Source organism: Doryrhamphus excisus, chromosome 15 (assembly GCF_030265055.1).
Source record: "Doryrhamphus excisus isolate RoL2022-K1 chromosome 15, RoL_Dexc_1.0, whole genome shotgun sequence".
NCBI classification, from domain to species: Eukaryota; Metazoa; Chordata; class Actinopteri; order Syngnathiformes; family Syngnathidae; genus Doryrhamphus; species Doryrhamphus excisus.
In genome coordinates, this window is record NC_080480.1 from 2,295,595 (window position 1) to 2,314,505 (window position 18,911).

The 18,911-nt window shown below is 38.6% G+C and overlaps 1 protein-coding gene across 4 annotated transcripts in view; it reads left to right on the top strand.

The window, feature by feature from the left end:
• Window positions 1–18,636, top strand: part of LOC131103805 (protein shisa-8) — a 102,237-nt gene extending 83,601 nt beyond the window's left edge. For all 4 annotated transcript variants that reach the window (XM_058050360.1, XM_058050356.1, XM_058050357.1 and 1 more), the window contains 2 exons: window positions 8,299–8,415; window positions 17,708–18,636. In XM_058050360.1, coding sequence (XP_057906343.1) covers window positions 8,299–8,415; window positions 17,708–18,204 — 614 coding nt within the window. In that variant the 3' untranslated portion in view covers window positions 18,205–18,636. The remainder of the gene's footprint in view (window positions 1–8,298; window positions 8,416–17,707) is intronic.
• Window positions 18,637–18,911: the final 275 nt, after the last annotated feature.

Sequence of the window (18,911 nt, forward strand, 5' to 3'; positions counted from 1 at the left end):
CTCTCTCTTTCTCACTCCCACCGCTGGCAAAGCAGGCAGGAAGCATCCGGAACGACACACGGAAGCACATCAAATGTAAAACAGGCTGGAGACCTGATACTTTTAGAAAAGGAGCCTACATTACTTTCAAATATAGATATTATGTGTTATCATAGCAATAAAAACATGACCTATTTATGGGATGGATGATCTGTGCAGAGACGGCAAGACCACAAGACGACGAGACCAGGTCCTGTTTAGCTAGCTTTGAAGTTTGGAATGTTTGGAACCCATATTATTATTATTATATATATTTATTAAGACTATGTTCACACAAGAGGCTTCCATTGGAGTGCACACCTGCCAACATGTACACATTTTTAGTACTCAACATGCAATTAGACTCTTGAATACGCTTGAATCCTCATTGGTTCCTCGGGAAATACTCTAAATGTATGTGCCTTACTCATTAGTTCCCCATTGGTTCCTCAGTAAATACTCTAAATTTATGTGCCTTAGTTCCTCAGTAACTACTCTAAATGTATGTCTTAGTCATTAGCTCCTCATTAGTTCATTAGTAACTACTCTAAATGTATGTGACTTAGTCATTAGTTCGTCAGTAACCACTCTAAATGTATGTCTTAGTCATTAGTTCCTCATTACTTCATTAGTAACTACTCTAAATATATGTGTTTTAGACATTAGTTCCTCAGTAACCACTCTAAATGTATGTACCTTACTCATTAGTTCATCAATGGTTCCTCAGTAAATACTCTAAATGTATGTGCCCTAGTTCCTCAGTAACTACTCTAAATGTATGTCCCCTAGTCATTAGTTAATTAGTAGCTACTCTAACTGTATGTATCGTAGCCATTAGTTCCTCAGTAACTACTCTAAATGTGTTTGCCTTAGTCGTAAGTTCATCATTAGTTCATTAGTAACTACTCTAACTGGATGGTCTTAGTCAGTAGTTCCTCAGTAACTACTCTAAATGTATGTGTCTTAGTCATTAGTTCCTCATTAGTTAGTTCATCAGTAACTACTCTAAATGTATGTGTCTTGGTAATTAGTTCTTCATTAGTAACTACTCCAACTGTATGTATCTTGGCCATTAGTTCCTCAGTAACTACTCTAAATGTGTGTGCCTTAGTCATTAGTTCCTCATTAGTTAGTTCATCAGTAACTACTCTAAATGTATGTGTCTTAGTCATTAGTTCATCGTTAGTTCATTAGTAACTACTCTAACTGTATGTGTCTTAGTCATTAGTTCATCAGTAACTACTCCAAATGTATGTGTCTTAGTCATTAGTTCCTCATTAGTTAGTTCATCAGTAACTACTCCAAATGTATGTGTCTTGGTAATTAGTTCATCGTTAGTTCATTAGTAACTACTCTAACTGTATGTGTCTTAGTCATTAGTTCCTCAGTAACTACTCTAAATGTATGTGTCTTAGCCATTAGCTCCTCAGTAACCACTCTAAATGTATGTGCCTTACTCATTAGTTCCTCATTGGTAAACAAAAAAATGTAAACATGTCACCATGCAAACACACGTCTATAGCAGGAAATGTTATTTTGCAGGCAAAAAATAAGAAAATTAACATAAATTTGGTGTCAACGGTGCAATATTCTATGCTGGAAATACGGTATATGATATATATTTCACTGGAGATGAATACGGGGTTCCAATCATTAGCTCCTGTCCTTTCACTTTCAGCTTCCCTTCACTAAAAGCGCACGGCTGCCAAAGCGAGTTGTAGTGAAATAATTCAACAGATGTATAAAAAATAAAAGAGAAAGGAGGAAGTAGACCCAGAAAAACGAAAAAAAAAAAAAGACCGGGACATCGGTGCAGCACACATTCTATGGGAGCTCTCTGGTGGCTGGGAACAGCCCTGTGGTCAAACTGGAGACTGGCCAAGGATCTTTCCATCAATTAGTTGATTTTTTTCCCCTCCAGCAGTCTATCGTTGGCTAACTCTCACTCCCTTATTCTGTTCATCTCTCTCTCTCTCTCTCTCTCTCTCTCTCTCTCTCTCTGTCTGTCCCATTATTTCCACTGCTGGCTCGCTCGAAGAATGGTTGAGAATGTAGGACACTTAGAGAGCAAAAGCTCTGCGTGTTATTAAGAACCACTCAAAGATCTGTCATGGTATAGCGCCACATAACACAGTGCAATGTTTTTGTTTGTTTGCCGTCGTTAATTCCGGGTCTAATTTTCGACAAAGTGCAGGTGGAAGTGCACCAAGATGGCGGAGCAAGGCCGCATGCGGCTCCACGCGCACATGAAATGACATCACACAGTCGTCGCTCTCTGCTCAGCGCGCCGCACACAGCGTGTGTCGCCGCCGCATATCAATTACACGGGGAAGTGGAGATGCGTTTCCAATTCAATCAGTCAGCGCTGGTGTCACATCTCTCACTCGAGTAGTCTGCCGACATCCCCCTCGCTCGACCCCTCGTGATGCGGCTGATGCATCAAGGGGGCGGCGGACGCGGGGTGTCCGTTTGTAAATGCAATTGGGTGGAGTGGAAATATGCCTCCAAAGTCACGTTTTCTATTAAAAAAAAGACAAAATACTTGCTTTTTGTAGCTTAAATATACTTCCACACACTCATTGGTTCCTCATTGGTTCCTCATTGGTTCCTCAGTAACTACTCTAAATTTATGTGCCTTAGTTCCTCAGTAACTACTCTAAATGTATGTCTTAGTCATTAGTTCCTCATTAGTTCATTAGTAACTACTCTCAATGTATGTGTCTTAGTCTTTAGTTCCTCTGTAACTACTCTAAATGTATGTGTCTTAGTCATTAGGTCCTTATTAGTTCATTAGTAACTACTCCAATTGTATGTGTCTTAGTCATTAGTTCCTCCGTAACTACTCTAAATGTATGTGTCTTAGTCATTAGTTCCTCATTAGTTCATTAGTAACTACTCTAATTGTATGTGTCTTAGTCATTAGTTCCTCCGTAACTACTCTAAATGTATGTGTCTTAGTCATTAGTTCCTCATTAGTTAGTTCATCAGTAACTACTCTAAATGTATGTGTCTTAGTCATTTGTTCATCGTTAGTTCATTCATAACTACTCTAACTGTATGTATCTTAGCCATTAGTTCCTCAGTAACTACTCTAAATGTGCGTGCCTTAGTCATTAGTTCCTCATTAGTTCATTAGTAACTACTCTAATTGTATGTGTCTTCGTCATTAGTTCCTCATTAGTTAGTTCATCAGTGACTACTCTAAATGTATATGTCTTAGTCATTCGTTCATCATTAGTTCATTCATAACTACTCTAACTGTATGTATCTTAGCCATTAGTTCCTCAGTAACTACTCTAAATGTGTGTGCCTTAGTCATTAGTTCCTCATTAGTTAGTTCATCAGTAACTACTCTAAATGTATGTGTCTTAGTCATTAGTTCCTCTGTAACCACTCTAAATGTATGTGCCTTACTCATTAGTTCCTCATTAGTAACTACTCTAATTGTATGTGCCTTCATCATTAGTTCCTCATTAGTTAGTTCATCAGTAACTACTCTAAATGTATGTATCTTAGCCATTAGTTCCTCAGTAACTACTCTAAAAGTGTGTGCCTTAGTCATTAGTTCCTCATTAGTAACTACTCTAATTGTATGCGTCTTCGTCATTAGTTCCTCATTAGTTAGTTCATCAGTAACTACTCTAAATGTATGTGTCTTGGTAATTAGTTCATCATTAGTAACTACTCCAGCTGTATGTATCTTAGCCATTAGTTCCTCAGTAACTACTCCAAATGTATGTGTCTTTGTCATTAGTTAGTTCATCAGTAACTACTCTAAATGTATGTGTCTTGGTAATTAGTTCATCATTAGTAACTACTCCAACTGTATGTATCTTAGCCATTAGTTCCTCAGTAACTACTCTAAATGTATGTTTCTTCGTCATTAGTTCCTCGTTAGTTAGTTCATCAGGAACTACTCTAAATGTATGTGTCTTGGTAATTAGTTCATCATTAGTAACTACTCCAGCTGTATGTATCTTAGCCATTAGTTCCTCAGTAACTACTCTAAATGTATGTGTCTTTGTCATTAGTTAGTTAATCAGTAACTACTCTAAATGTATGTGTCTTGGTAATTAGTTAATCATTAGTAACTACTCCAACTGTATGTATCTTAGCCATTAGTTCCTCAGTAACTACTCTAAATGTATGTTTCTTTGTCATTAGTTCCTCATTAGTTAGTTCATCAGTAACTACTCTAAATGTATGTGTCTTGGTAATTAGTTCATCATTAGTAACTACTCCAACTGTATGTATCTTAGCCATTAGTTCCCCAGTAACTACTCTAAATGTATGTGTCTTTGTCATTAGTTCCTCACTACTCTAAATGTATGTGTCTTGGTAATTAGTTCATCATTAGTAACTACTCCAACTGTATGTATCTTAGCCATTAGTTCCCCAGTAACTACTCTAAATGTATGTGTCTTTGTCATTAGTTAGTTAATCAGTAACTACTCTAAATGTATGTGTCTTGGTAATTAGTTCATCATTAGTAACTACTCCAACTGTATGTATCTTAGCCATTAGTTCCCCAGTAACTACTCTAAATGTATGTGTCTTTGTCATTAGTTCCTCATTAGTTAGTTCATCAGTAACTACTCTAAATCTATGTGTCTTGGTAATTAGTTCATCATTAGTAACTACTCCAGCTGTATGTATCTTAGCCATTAGTTCCTCAGTAACTACTCTAAATGTATGTGTCTTTGTCATTAGTTAGTTAATCAGTAACTACTCTAAATGTATGTGTCTTGGTAATTAGTTCATCATTAGTAACTACTCCAACTGTATGTATCTTAGCCATTAGTTCCTCAGTAACTACTCTAAATGTATGTGTCTTTGTCATTAGTTCCTCATTAGTTAGTTCATCAGTAACTACTCTAAATGTATGTGTCTTGGTAATTAGTTCATCATTAGTAACTACTCCAACTGTATGTATCTTAGCCATTAGTTCCCCAGTAACTACTCTAAATGTATGTGTCTTTGTCATTAGTTCCTCATTAGTTAGTTCATCAGTAACTACTCTAAATGTATGTGTCTTGGTAATTAGTTCATCATTAGTAACTACTCCAGCTGTATGTATCTTAGCCATTAGTTCCCCAGTAACTACTCTAAATGTATGTGTCTTCATCATTAGTTCCTCATTAGTTAGTTCATCAGTAACTACTCTAAATGTATGTGTCTTAACCATTAGTTCCTCGGTAACCACTCTAAATGTATGTGCCTTACTCATTAGTTCCTCATTGGTAAACAAAACCACAAAATGTGGTTTTAATTCAAACTAATTAGAAGTTCGTCAACTGGGAATTGGGTAAGGGAATGTGTCAACATAACCAGTCAAAAAAAATGTGTCACCTTCCAAAAGAGTGACGTACGTCGCAGCCAAATAACTAAATACAAAATGTGCAAATTAAAAATCCTGCCGCATCCTTTTGTCAGATTGCCGCTTGCACCTTTCAAGCTCACAAAGGGATTTGAGAGCACCAAAGTTAAAGACAATTAACTCCAGCCCGGGAGCACTAATTTGCATCTCTCTTGAACAAAAGCTGAGCGTGGGTGGCATGGCGTGTTCTGCTTTTGCGGATGTGTCCAACTTAGGAATTCCAGGCAAATATAACATGGAAATAGCATGGAATAAACCGAGCTTTGATTGGATTCTTCGGAAGGAACGTTTCATGATTCCAGCCCGATGTAGAAATCAATTTCGGCATTTTCATCACAACAAACACATGCGGTAAAACGCCAATTTTATTGTTATACAAACTGTGAAATGTTCCATTTAAAAGCGCAGGAAATAGACATTTATGCTCCTTTTAAGCCCAGTTCTGGTCCCCCGCCATCGTTTGAAGCACTGTGATATGCTCCATAATGTTCACCAAATAGTCCCTACATTTGTTTGCCCAACGCTTGGTGCTGTGCAGGTAGCATGCCGGGACTTTATGAGAGCTTTATTGCCGGTAACAGCTGCCTGCTGTGGCTGTAAAACGCAGATGATGACAGCAGCCAGAGCCAACACCACCGGCAAAGTTCAAAAGGTTAAAAAGAATTTAAAAAAATAGGAAAACAAAGAATTTGATATCTGATGATACCAATACGGGCTGCACGGTGGTCGAGTGGTTAGCACGCAGACCTCGCAGCTAGGAGACCAGGGTTCAATTCCACCCTTGGCCATCTCTGTTTGCATGTTCTCCCCGTGCATGTGTGGGTTTTCTCCGGGTACTTCCGGTTTCCTCCCACATTCCAAAAACATGCTAGGTTAATTAGCGACTCCAAATTGTCCATAGGTATGAATGTGAGTGTGAATGGTTGTTTGTCTATATGTGCCCTGTGATTGGCTGGCCACCAGTCCAGGGTGTACCCCGCCTCTTGCACGAAGAAGACAGCTGGGATAGGCTCCAGCACCCTCCCGCGACCCTCGTGAGGATAAGCGGTAGAAAATGAATGAATTAATGAGTTCTCCTATTTTGTGTGGAAGTGGTAACTTTTTGGCTTCTTATTTTGTCTTTCCCCACCCTCGGTCATCTCTGTGTGGAGTTTGCATGTTCTCCCCGTGCATGCGTGGGTTTTCTCCGGGTACTCCGGTTTCCTCCCACATTCCAAAAACATGCTAGGTTAATTAGCGACTCCAAATTGTCCATAGGTATGAATGTGAGTGTGAATGGTTGTTTATCTATATGTGCCCTGTGATTGGCTGGCCACAGGTCCAGGGTGTACCGAAGACACTTGGGATAGGCTCCAGCACCCCAAGGTGACCCTTGTGAGGATACGCGGTAGAAAATGAATGAATGAATGCTAACCGGGGCGTCTGCTAACCAAGGTTCTATTCTACATGCAAACCATGTGGGTTCTCTCTGAGCCAATCAGAGCTTTTCTTCCTGCAGGTTAAACAATGCCAAAGCTTCACATAACGACATTTGTCTATTCGGAAGTGAGCCCTGAAAGAAGTTCGGGATGACTCTGAATGCTCGGTTTCAGGCTACCTGTGATGTCACAGTGTCACTGACGTCCTTATATGGGCGTGACCGGGTAGAAGCTGTAGGCCTGCCCTCCTCCATGTTTGTCTTGGAAGTGTCACCAATGACAGCGGAGTTTGTGGGGCCCAAAGGTGGGCCGTGGGTGGAATATCAGAGAAAATACTGGAATAGGTGCAGATTCTGGAGGATCTATCTCTGTGTAGCTGCTCTATAGGAGTCCACAACACATTACAAAGGGCTAGAAATTAGCATAATAGGTCTTAACACACACAACACATGACATTCGAAATAAAAGTTTTCCACCTCTTGTCATAAAAATCGCATAATTGCATAATTTAACTATAAAGGTATCATGCAATCTTGCACAACACTTTAGTACAGGGGTGGGCAAACTACGGCCCGGGGGCCACATCCGGCCCGCCAAGTGTTTCAATATGGCCCGCCTGTTTTTTCCAAAGTATTTCATTTAAACTCAACACATAACCTGGCATCGTGGCTTGGGCCAACTTTTTGATGGTTGAGGTAGCTGCTTTATCAATTTCGTTATTTGATGTGGTCTGTTGTTTACAAAATACTCCTGGAAAAAGGAGCACAAGCACAATAATAGTAATAATAATAATAATAATAATAATAATAATAATAATAATAATAATAATAATAATAATAATAATAATAATAATAATAATAATAATAATAATAATAATAATAATAATGTTGTCAATAATGATAATAATACTACTATTATATTAATATTGTTGTTAATAATATTAATATAATAATGGTAGTAATATTATTATTAACAAAATAATAAACAATATAATAACATTACTATAACTAATAATAATAATAATTCTAATAACAATAGCAATAATAATAATAATAATAATACATTTATAACACACTTTACATCAAATAAATGATTTCAAAGTGCACATATAGCAGATTGCATGACACTTTTACATGTAAAATATGTGTAAAAATATAGGTGTAAAATACTACATAATCCCCCCCGTCAATTTTGTTAAATTAATGCGGCCCGCGAGTCAAAAAGTTTGCCCACCCCTGCTTTAGTAGTTTACGCTTCTAAAGGCTGCACGCGTGTGAAATGCACACACAGCCGTTGAGCCTTAGCTAATTGTTACTTCTACTCCCACAAAAAAAAGGTTCAATCCCCGCATCTCATTCACAATACAATCAGCAAGGTTTACCTTCAAACATAAAAGGCATTGGCATACTAACTTCCTGTCATTATTTTCCATGTGTGCAACGTTTAAATGCAGGGTTCCTTTATGTATCTTTCGTTTTCTTTTAGATCATAACCATCTGAACAACGCAGCCTTGTCTCCCCTGGGTCCCGCCATGGCCTTGTCTCACCCCCACAACAACCTGGGAATCGGCTTCAATAAGTATTCCTCACTCAAGGGAGTGGGTAGGTATTCCACACAGTAACGTTCAAGACCTCCATGTTGAGTGCTAATTAGGCGCAGGGCATCATCGCATGCACAGCAGGAAATGTGATTTATTTTCAATAATTAAGGCTGCCAGCGTTGAAAAAAAGTTTAAAAAAATAAATAATTTAATGTACGTTATATTTAATATTAATATTAAAATAATATTTAAATATTATAATAATTAAGCTTAATATTAAAATATGTTATAATATTAATTACAAATATAATATAATGCATTTCAATGTTCCCGTGTTGAAAGAAAAGAGGAAAAAAAGTAAAAAAAAAAAAAAAAAAAGTATTAAAATAGCAATACATTACATATTTAAAAAAATGACTAGTAAGCCCAAAAAAAGCAAGATTTTTTTAAAATATATTTTGGAAAAAACGTGAGAGTGACCTCCCAAAATTTAAAGCACAAACACTGAGGGATTACCGTATTTCAGAACCTCCATTTTTGATGAAATAAAGACTGGAAATCGTCAAAAAAACAGTTGATTAACAATTAAACAACAGTTAAACTTAATATTAAAATATATTACATTAATTACAAATATTATATAATGCATTTCAATGTTCCTGTGTTGAAAAAAAGTGAAAAAAGTTTAATTTGCTTAAGTATTAAAATAGCAATACGTTACATATTTTAAAAAATGACTAATAAGCCCTATCAATCACAAAAAAAAGCAAGATTTTTTTAAAATATATTTTGGAAAAAACGTGAGAGTGACCTCCCAAAATTTAAAGCACAAACACTGAGGGATTACCGTATTTCAGAACCTCCATTTTTGATGAAATAAAGACTGGAAATCGTCAAAAAACCAGTTGATTAACAATTAAACAACAGTTAAACTTAATGTTAAAATATGTTATAATATTAATTACAAATATTATATAATGCATTTCAATGTTCATGTGTTGAAAGAAAAGTGAAAAAAAGTGTGCTAAATGTGCGTGCCTTAGTCATTAGTTCCTCATTAGTTAATTAGTAACTACTCTAATTGTATGTGTCTTCGTCATTAGTTCCTCATTAGTTAGTTCATCAGTGACTACTCTAAATGTATATGTCTTAGTCATTCGTTCATCATTAGTTCATTCATAACTACTCTAAATGTATGCATCTTAGCCATTAGTTCCTCAGTAACTACTCTAAATGTGTGTGCCTTAGTCATTAGTTCCTCATTAGTTAGTTCATCAGTAACTACTCTAAATGTATGTGCCTTACTCATTAGTTCCTCATTAGTAACTACTCTAATTGTATGTGTCTTCATCATTAGTTCCTCATTAGTTAGTTCATCAGTAACTACTCTAAATGTATGTATCTTAGCCATTAGTTCCTCAGTAACTACTCTAAAAGTGTGTGCCTTAGTCATTAGTTCCTCATTAGTAACTACTCTAATTGTATGTGTCTTCGTCATTAGTTCCTCATTAGTTAGTTCATCAGTAACTACTCTAAATGTATGTGTCTTGGTAATTAGTTCATCATTAGTAACTACTCCAACTGTATGTATCTTAGCCATTAGTTCCTCAGTAACTACTCTAAATGTATGTGTCTTCGTCATTAGTTCCTCGTTAGTTAGTTAATCAGTAACTACTCTAAATGTATGTGTCTTGGTAATTAGTTCATCATTAGTAACTACTCCAGCTGTATGTGTCTTAGCCATTAGTTCCTCAGTAACTACTCTAAATGTATGTGTCTTTGTCATTAGTTAGTTAATCAGTAACTACTCTAAATGTATGTGTCTTCGTCATTAGTTCCTCGTTAGTTAGTTCATCAGTAAAAAAAAGTTTAATTTGCTTAAGTATTAAAATAGCAATACATTACATATTTTAAAAAATGACTAGTAAGCCCTATCCAATCACAAAAAAAGCAAGATTTTTTTATAATTTTTGGAAAAAACGTGCGAGTGACCTCGCAAAATTTAAAGCACAAACACTAAGGAATTATTGTATTTCAGAACCTCCATTTTTGATGAAATAAAGACTGGAAATAATGAAAGGACAGCTAATCAGGTTGCGCAATAAAAACGCCCTGCACCTTAAAAGCGACAGCCGCCACCTTGCTCAACAGCAATAAACACATTGACTCCAAACAACTCAGTAAAGCAGAAGTGGACAAGAGATGGCCAGAAGCGGAAAAGGGGAATCGTGCCAGCAACCACCAAACGGCCTCAGATAGCTTTTCCTCAGGTGAACAGTGACTGTGCAAACATCATGTTGGTCATTAATTCAGTGCTTTAATGCTGCACATTCGTTCTTTTGTCAGTCGGGGTTAGATAAGGGGGACTCAAACTCAAAACACAGGTCTGAAATGATTACATAACTAGCAGTTATTTAACAGGAAACAAACAATAGCCCGCAGAGTCCAAGCAGAAATCCGTGTAGTCCGCCACGTATGTTGCAATTGTTCACAGAGAAGTCCGCAGTAATACTATTCTATCTATTTATTCTCCACATTATTATTATTATTATTATTATTATTTATTATTACTTATCTTCTTTTGTGTCTGTTATTATACGGGAGCCAGGCAACGACATTTCGTTGGCAATTTCACTACTGTGTTTTTGTGCAATGACAATAAAGGGAGTCTATCTATCTATCTATCTATCTATCTAATACTATTAGAGTATTACAAGAGTATACAAGAACTACAGTTCCCATGATGCTTAGAGTGCAAATTCAGGAAGTAGTGAAGTGCACACAAATATCAGATGTAAATCAAGGTATAATCCATTTTCTAGAAACTCTGGATAAAATGCAATTATTAATAAATGTAAAAAATTTTGAAAATAAAATAATTAAAAAAATAATAAAAAATTTAAAAACTTTAAAAAAAAATTAAAATTTTTAAAAATTCTAAATTTTAAAATTAAAAGAGTATACAGACAGTATATATGTACAAATTCTTCTTTTTAAATATTCATGTGTTCTCAATAGTCCAAAATTAGCAGGTCATTATTTCTTATGGAAAAAAATTCTTTGGTTAGAGTACGTTTTGGTTAAGGCCCGCACGGCGCTCGAGTAGTTAGTGCGCAGACCTCACAGCTAGGAGACCCGAGTTCGGAGTTTGCATGTTCTCCCCGTGCATGCGTGGGTTTTCTCCGGGTACTCCGGTTTCCTCCCACATTCCAAAAACATGCTAGGTTAATTAGCGACTCCAAATTGTCCATAGGTATGAATGTGAGTGTGAATGGTTGTTTGTCTGTATGTGCCCTGTGATTGGCTGGCCAGCAGTCCAGGGTGTACCCCGCCTCTCGCCCTGAAGACATCTAGGATAGGCTCCAGCACCCCCCCCCCCCGCGACCCTCGTGAAGATAAGCGGTAGAAAATGAATGTATGAATGAGTTCTCCTCCTATTTTGTGTGGAAGTGGTAACTTTTTGGCTTCTTATTTTGTCTTTCCCCACCCTCGGTCATCTTTGTGTGGAGTTTGCATGTTCTCCCCGTGCATGCGTGGGTTTTCTTCGGGTACTCCGGTTTCCTCCCACATTCCAAAAAACATGCTAGGTTAATTAGCGACTCCAAATTGTCCATAGGTATGAATGTGAGTGTGAATGGTTGTTTGTCTATATGTGATTGGCTGGCGACCAGTCCAGAGTGTACCCCGCCTCTCGCCCTGAAGACATCTGGGATAGGCTCCAGCACCCCGCCCCCCCCCCCCCCCCCGCGCGACCCTCGTGAGGATAAGCGGTAGAAAATGAATGTATGAATGAGTTCCCCTCCTATTTTGTGTGGAAGTGATAACTTTTTGGCTTCTTATTTTGTCTTTCCCCACCCTCGGCCATCTCTGTGTGGAGTTTGCATGTTCTCCCTGTGCATGCGTGGGTTTTCTCCGGGTACTCCGGTTTCCTCCCACATTCCAAAAATCATGCTAGGTTAATTAGCGACTCCAAATTGTCCATAGGTATGAATGTGAGTGTGAATGGTTGTTTGTCTATATGTGATTGGCTGGCGACCAGTCCAGAGTGTACCCCGCCTCTCGCCCTGAAGACATCTGGGATAGGCTCCAGCACCCCCCCCCCCCCCCCCCCCCCCCGCGACCCTCATGAGGAAAAGCGGTAGAAAATGAATGAATGTTTTGCATAACATTGAACTGCAGTAATAGTCCATTAGCATTATGAAACCGGGGAATCGAACAAAAACAAGGATCAGCACATGTTTATGGATGCCTCGCTCGTCTGCGTCCAGCTCAGCCACTACAACGTTGACAGTTATTGACAGCTGCCCTTGCACTAAATAAAGGCAAACGTGGTTTACTATGGAAAAAAAAGACAAAAGAATAATCAAATCACAAAAAAAAAAAAAAAAAGGTTCCATACTCCGTGTCACTGCGACACAAGCGTACACGCATACACAAGCGCGGCATTAATGGTGAGCAACAGCGGTCCGGACAGCAGCAGGGTGAAAGCGGCTACAATCCGTCCTGCAGTTCACCCTCTGGCTTTTTTCTCCCTGTCCTCCTCAAACATACACAAACATTTTCCTAAGGCTCACATAACACAAACATGTGTCATCACATGCATAGGCGTACACGACACGGCGCCCATATATACCGCCGCCATATGTCAAAAAAAAAGTGTCAAATATCCAAAGTTTCAATGATTTACCGCATCAGAAGCAATGGGAGAACCTATAAGAGAATAGAATATGAAGCTAGGAAAGAAATGAAGAGTTCAGGGTGCGTTCACACTTGTCATGTTTGGTTCCGTTCAAAGGAACGCTGGCTGGTGGACCAAAGACACCCACCGGTGGGAAAACGATGGTATTCACAAATACCAAATATGGAAGAGAAATGATGGCTTTTTGGAAGTATTTGTCATAGTTTTTTCCTAAAATGTAGGATGGTAAATATTGTCCAGTCATCACTCACAATATTGCAGTTCGATTATTCCTCCATTGCTAATATATGACATGTATTAATGATGGCTGTTTCGGGGTACACTAAACATATTGAAGTACAAGTGATGTAGTAGTAGTAGTGATGTAGTATTCTGGTCAAGGACAAGACATGCGTCCCTATTACATGACCCTACCTTGCACTCAATGTAGCCAGGCATGGATGCTAAGTGAAAAAAAGGTCATCCTCCCATTCAGTGTGGAAGTGGTATATTTGTGGCTTCTCTGTCCAACTATCACTCCATTTCAAACCCTTTCTTAAAGAGTTAGCGATACATCTTTTCGACTTTTATGACTTATAAACGTTGTTACAACGTTGTATTCCCGTGTTAAATACCAAGCATGGATGTAAGCATGGATCGGAAGTCCTCGGGAGCGTTTAGGAATGCGACCAATCACAGCGCACCTGGAGATGAGCTCGGGGTGGAATAAATTTAAATTCAAGACCGTACATGGAAACACTGTTGAAAGAGGTGCAGAATCTGGAAGCTCTAAAAAGCTTGCTGTGTGGGTTATTGTGTGTAGCTGCTCTATAGGAGTCCACAACTCAACACAAAGTGCCGGAAATTAGCATAATAGATCTGGTTTGTATGGAGTAAATAAAGAGAGTCCCTGTAGCATAATATTAGCACAATCCCATGTAAACAATACCCAATGGAAGCGTAATTGTGTGTAGCTGCTCTATAGGAGTCCACAACTCAACACAAAGTGGCGGGAATTAGCATAATAGATACGGTTTGTATGGAGTAAATAAAGAGAGTCCCTGTAGCATAATAATAATCCTGGTGACTAATGGTGACTATAGGGGTGTTATTTTATGTATCCAGGGCTCTAAATTTTTGAAATTCAAACAGGTTTTGTTTGCTCTAACTACAAAAATATTCATTTCATAAACATCTAATCTTATTCTGCATAGCGTTAAATTAATTTAGGGCAGTTGGGCCTGGAACGAATTAGCCACTATGAACAAGGGACGAATTGGGTATGCAGAAGTTTTTACTGCTAAGCAAACCAAACCAAAGTACGCATTGTATTTTGTTTTATGATATTATTTTTGGTCTAAACCACAAGTGTGAACGCAGCCAAAAAGTCACCAAGTAGGAAACATATTGCATAGAATTCAAAAGATGAGATGCGAGTCTCAGCAACATTTCTCCATAAAAAAGACTTTGAAATGACAAAAGCCACACACACACACACACACACACACAGACACACACACAGACACACACACTCCGACTGAAGCGCAAGCGTTGCATTCTCTCTGCACTCAACGTGTGACAAAGTGTTAGATGATGTGCTCTTTGGGGGTCTTTTATGATTTGGTTTTTTTTTCCCCTCTACAGCCTCTAAAGCTCACATTTCACTGCGACGCTGCACATAACAGCATTTTCATTAGAGTTGCTTTACACTCGCATATACATAACACTGGGTGGGGGGGGGGGCTAAGATTACAGATGTGATTGTTGGTATAATCCATTTTCTAGAAACTCTTGATAAAATGCAATTGTTAATAAATGTAAAAAAATATATATATATATTAAAAATGTTTTAATTTTAAATTTTCTAATCAAAACATCAAAAAATCAAAAAAATCAAATAATGTAATTTAGTAATTTAGTAATTTAGTAATTTAGTAATTTAATAATTTAATAATTTAATAATTTAATAATTTAATAATTTAATAATTTAATAATTTAATAATTTAATAATTTTACATTGAAATTTAAAAAATTAAATTAACAATTTAACATTTTTCACAATTTAATAATTTAATAATTTAATAATTTAATAATTTAATAATTTAATAATTTAATAATTTAATAATTTAATAATTTAATAATTGAAATTTAAAATTTTACAATTTAACATTTTCACAATTTAATAATTTAATAATTTAATAATTTAACAATTTAATAATTTAATAATTTAATAATTTAATAATTTAATAATTTAATAATTTAATAATTTAATAATTTAATAATTTAATAATTTAATAATTTAATAATTTAAATTAAAAAAATTTAATTAACAATTTAACATTTTCACAATTTAACATTTTCACAATTTAACAATTTAACAATCTCACTATTTCACTATTTCACTATTTAATTAATGTGCGTCACATGAGTGATGAGTTAGCGCTATATCATATAAAATTTTTCGAGACACCAAAAATCCTCCAAAGGATGTAAAACTGGGTGCCTTGGTTTAAGGCCAACCTGAAAAAAAAACACTGATTCTCAAGCTAACCTGTTCAAATAAAGCGCTATAATAATACGTCACTTTACCTCGTATGCTGAGCAGCTAACCGTTTTGATAGAAAGCTAGATTGAGCCGCTCCCAACTCTTTCATGACTGGATGATTTATTTGGCCATAAAATGAGAAATAGTTGCCCGGGAGTTGAGAGTTCCTGGCTATGTTGACAAAGTCACGGCCAGGTCACTGGTGCTTTGCCAGCCAGGTGATGCGGCATATGTGTGTGTGTGTGTGTGTGTGTGTGTGTTGGGGGCGGGGGGGGCCAAGCTGCAATCTTTATGAACACATTTTTACGCCAAGGACGCTGATGTGCTGAGACTGCACATTGCACTCCGACGTGGCATCGCTTTTCTTTACCGCTCTCCACATCAATCACACATTTTCCTTGTGACACGATGCCATTTATAAAAGAGAAGAACAAACAGATGGGCGCACAAACACATCACCATAAACTGTACAATGAAGAAGAAACGAGACAAACGTGCAGACGGATTACACAGCAAGGATTCCTCTTTTTTTTTTTTCCTCTAAATGTCTTGTTTTTCTGGAGGAGGAAAATTATTCACAAAAGGGGGAAAACAAGGTTGATAGTGTCTTAAGGCGAGTGTGTGGTTGAGTGTCTGTTGGGGGGGGGGGCTGCAGTGGTGATGACCGAACAGCAACGCGCTAATCCGACATGACATGCTGAACCCGTTCTACTTTCATTCCCTACAGTTTTGTGCCACACGCTCTCACCCTGCCGCGCCCCCCCCCCCCGGTCGGATGACAGATTAACTGGCTTTGCGTTAGGAATAAGATGAATTTATTCATCAATTAAGAATGATATTGATTGCATGGAACCTTGGTTAGGTCCAACTCTAACCAAAACGTACTCTAACCAAAACGTTCATTCATTCATTTTCTACCGCTTATCCTCACGAGGGTCGACAACCATTCACACTCACATTCATACCTATGGACAATTTGGAGTCGCTAATTAACCTAGCATGTTTTTGGAATGTGGGAGGAAACCGGAGTACCCGGAGAAAACCAAACGCATGCACGGGGAGAACATGCAAACTCCACACAGAGATGACCGAGGGTAGGGAAAGACAAAATAAGAAGCCAAAAAGTTACCACTTCCACACAAAATAGGAGGAGAACTCATTCATTCATTCATTTTCTACCACTTATCCTCATGAGGGTCGCAGGGGGTGCTGGAGCCTATCACAGCTGTCTTCTTCAGGCGAGAGGCGGGGTACACGCTGGACTGGTGGCCAGCCAATCACAGGGCACATATAGACAAACAACCATTCACACTCACATTCATACCTATGGACAATTTAGAGTCGCTAATTAACCTAGCATGTTTTTGGAATGTGGGAGGAAACCGGAGTACCCGGAGAAAATCCACGCATGCACGGGGAGAACATGCAAACTCCACACAGAGATGCCCGAGGGTGGAACCGAACTCGGGTCTCCTAGCTGTGAGGTCTGCGCGCTAACCACTCGACCGCCGTGCAGCCCCTAACCAAAACGTACTCTAACCAAAAAAAATGTTTCCATAAGAAATAATCACCTGCTAATTTTGGACTATTGAGAATTTGTACATATATATTGTCTGTAAACTGTTTTATTTTTACAAATTTTTACAAATTTTTACAAATTTTTACAAATTTTTACAAATTTTTACAAATTTTTACAAATTTTTACAAATTTTTACAAATTTTTACATTTTTACAAATTTTGTAATTTTTGTAATTTTTTTAATTTTTGCATTTATTAATAATTGCATTTTATCCAGAGTTTCTAGAAAATGTATTATACCTAGATCTGATATCTGATATTCGTGTGCACTTCACTACTTCCTGAATCTACACTCTAAGCATCATGGGAACTGTAGTTCTTGTAGCGACAAATTAGCAGCATCATTGATTTAGGTGCTGTTTAACACGTGTGAAAAAAGTAGCGGCTTGGAGATGAGGTGGCGTTCTAGTTTCTTGTCATATGTGGTCTATGAGGTCTTTGTGGTCTATGTGGTCTATATGGTCTATGTGGTCTATGTGGTCTATGTGGTCTTCATCAACTTTCAGGTCTGTTCATGGACTTTTCCTTTTTCTTGTGTCCCATCAATCCAGACACAACTCCAAGAGATTACTACAAGAGCTACCCAATGGTGGACTACACCCACCGTCAGTCTCCTCCTACCTTCCAGCCAATCAACTTCCACCCTAAGGAAAAGTCCTTCCTCCCACCGCCCGACATCCACGCACCGCTGGCCATCACCATCAACGCTTCCCAGATCCCCAAGCCCAAGATCTCCAAAACCAACACCCACCCTCTGACGTCGGGCTCGGCCTTCAAAGCGTGGGACCCCAGTAAGAGCCACATCCAGCGCCCTGCTGCGACCCACATGGTCCTCCAGGGCCAGCAGCACCACCAAATCCAGCAGCAGCACCACCAGCCCCTGCACCAGCCCAACAGCCGGCGCCAGGCCTACTCCAACAAGAGGCAGTTCAGCATCGAGACGCTGCCCGAGCTCTTCTCGCAGCCGCTGGGCTACGGCCACTCGCCGCACGTGCACCCCAAGCACAAGGGACTGCCCACCAACAGCAAGACAGAGGTCACGGTCTGAACATGACGAGCCCGAGAGGAGAGGAACGCTCTGATATCTTTTATATCCGCGGGGTGATATCGTGTATGATAAGAGTTTTTTTTTTTTTTTTTTTAACCGCCTTCCTTATCATTGTTGATAACAACAACAATAACAACAACAATAACAACGTGGGTACTTTTTTACCACTACTGGATCAAAACAGCGACAGCAGATAAGCCGAGAAGGTGTCGGCTAAGCAGGTGGGGGCTAAATAATTGATCGGCTTCTCAGTGTGTTGGCACAGCGTTCGACTCCGTTCCATCCCACTCGCTCCCGCGCGAGCAACTTCAGCACTGCAAGAAATCCCACATGAAGGCAATATTTACCCCTATCCCCCCCCCACCCCACCCCTCTCAGACTGTGGCTTCCCATCATCAGAGACAATGCCATCGTGTTGTCAGCTCCCACTGCCCTCCAGCCCTCAAAAGCGGGGGGGGGGGGGGGGGGGGGGGTGAGAGATCGGCCCGGCAATTCATACCAGAGAGCAGGGCGGGGGTTATTTGCCTCGTTCCAGGGGCAAATGAGATGAGAGGGATGTGAACTATCTACACACATATAGATACACACACACACACACACACACACACACTTGTCAAAAACTACAGAGGATTCCCAGCAGCGTCAGAGAGCATCCGACCCCTCCCTCCGCCACAAAGCCGCTCTAATATTCCTCTCTCATGTGCAAA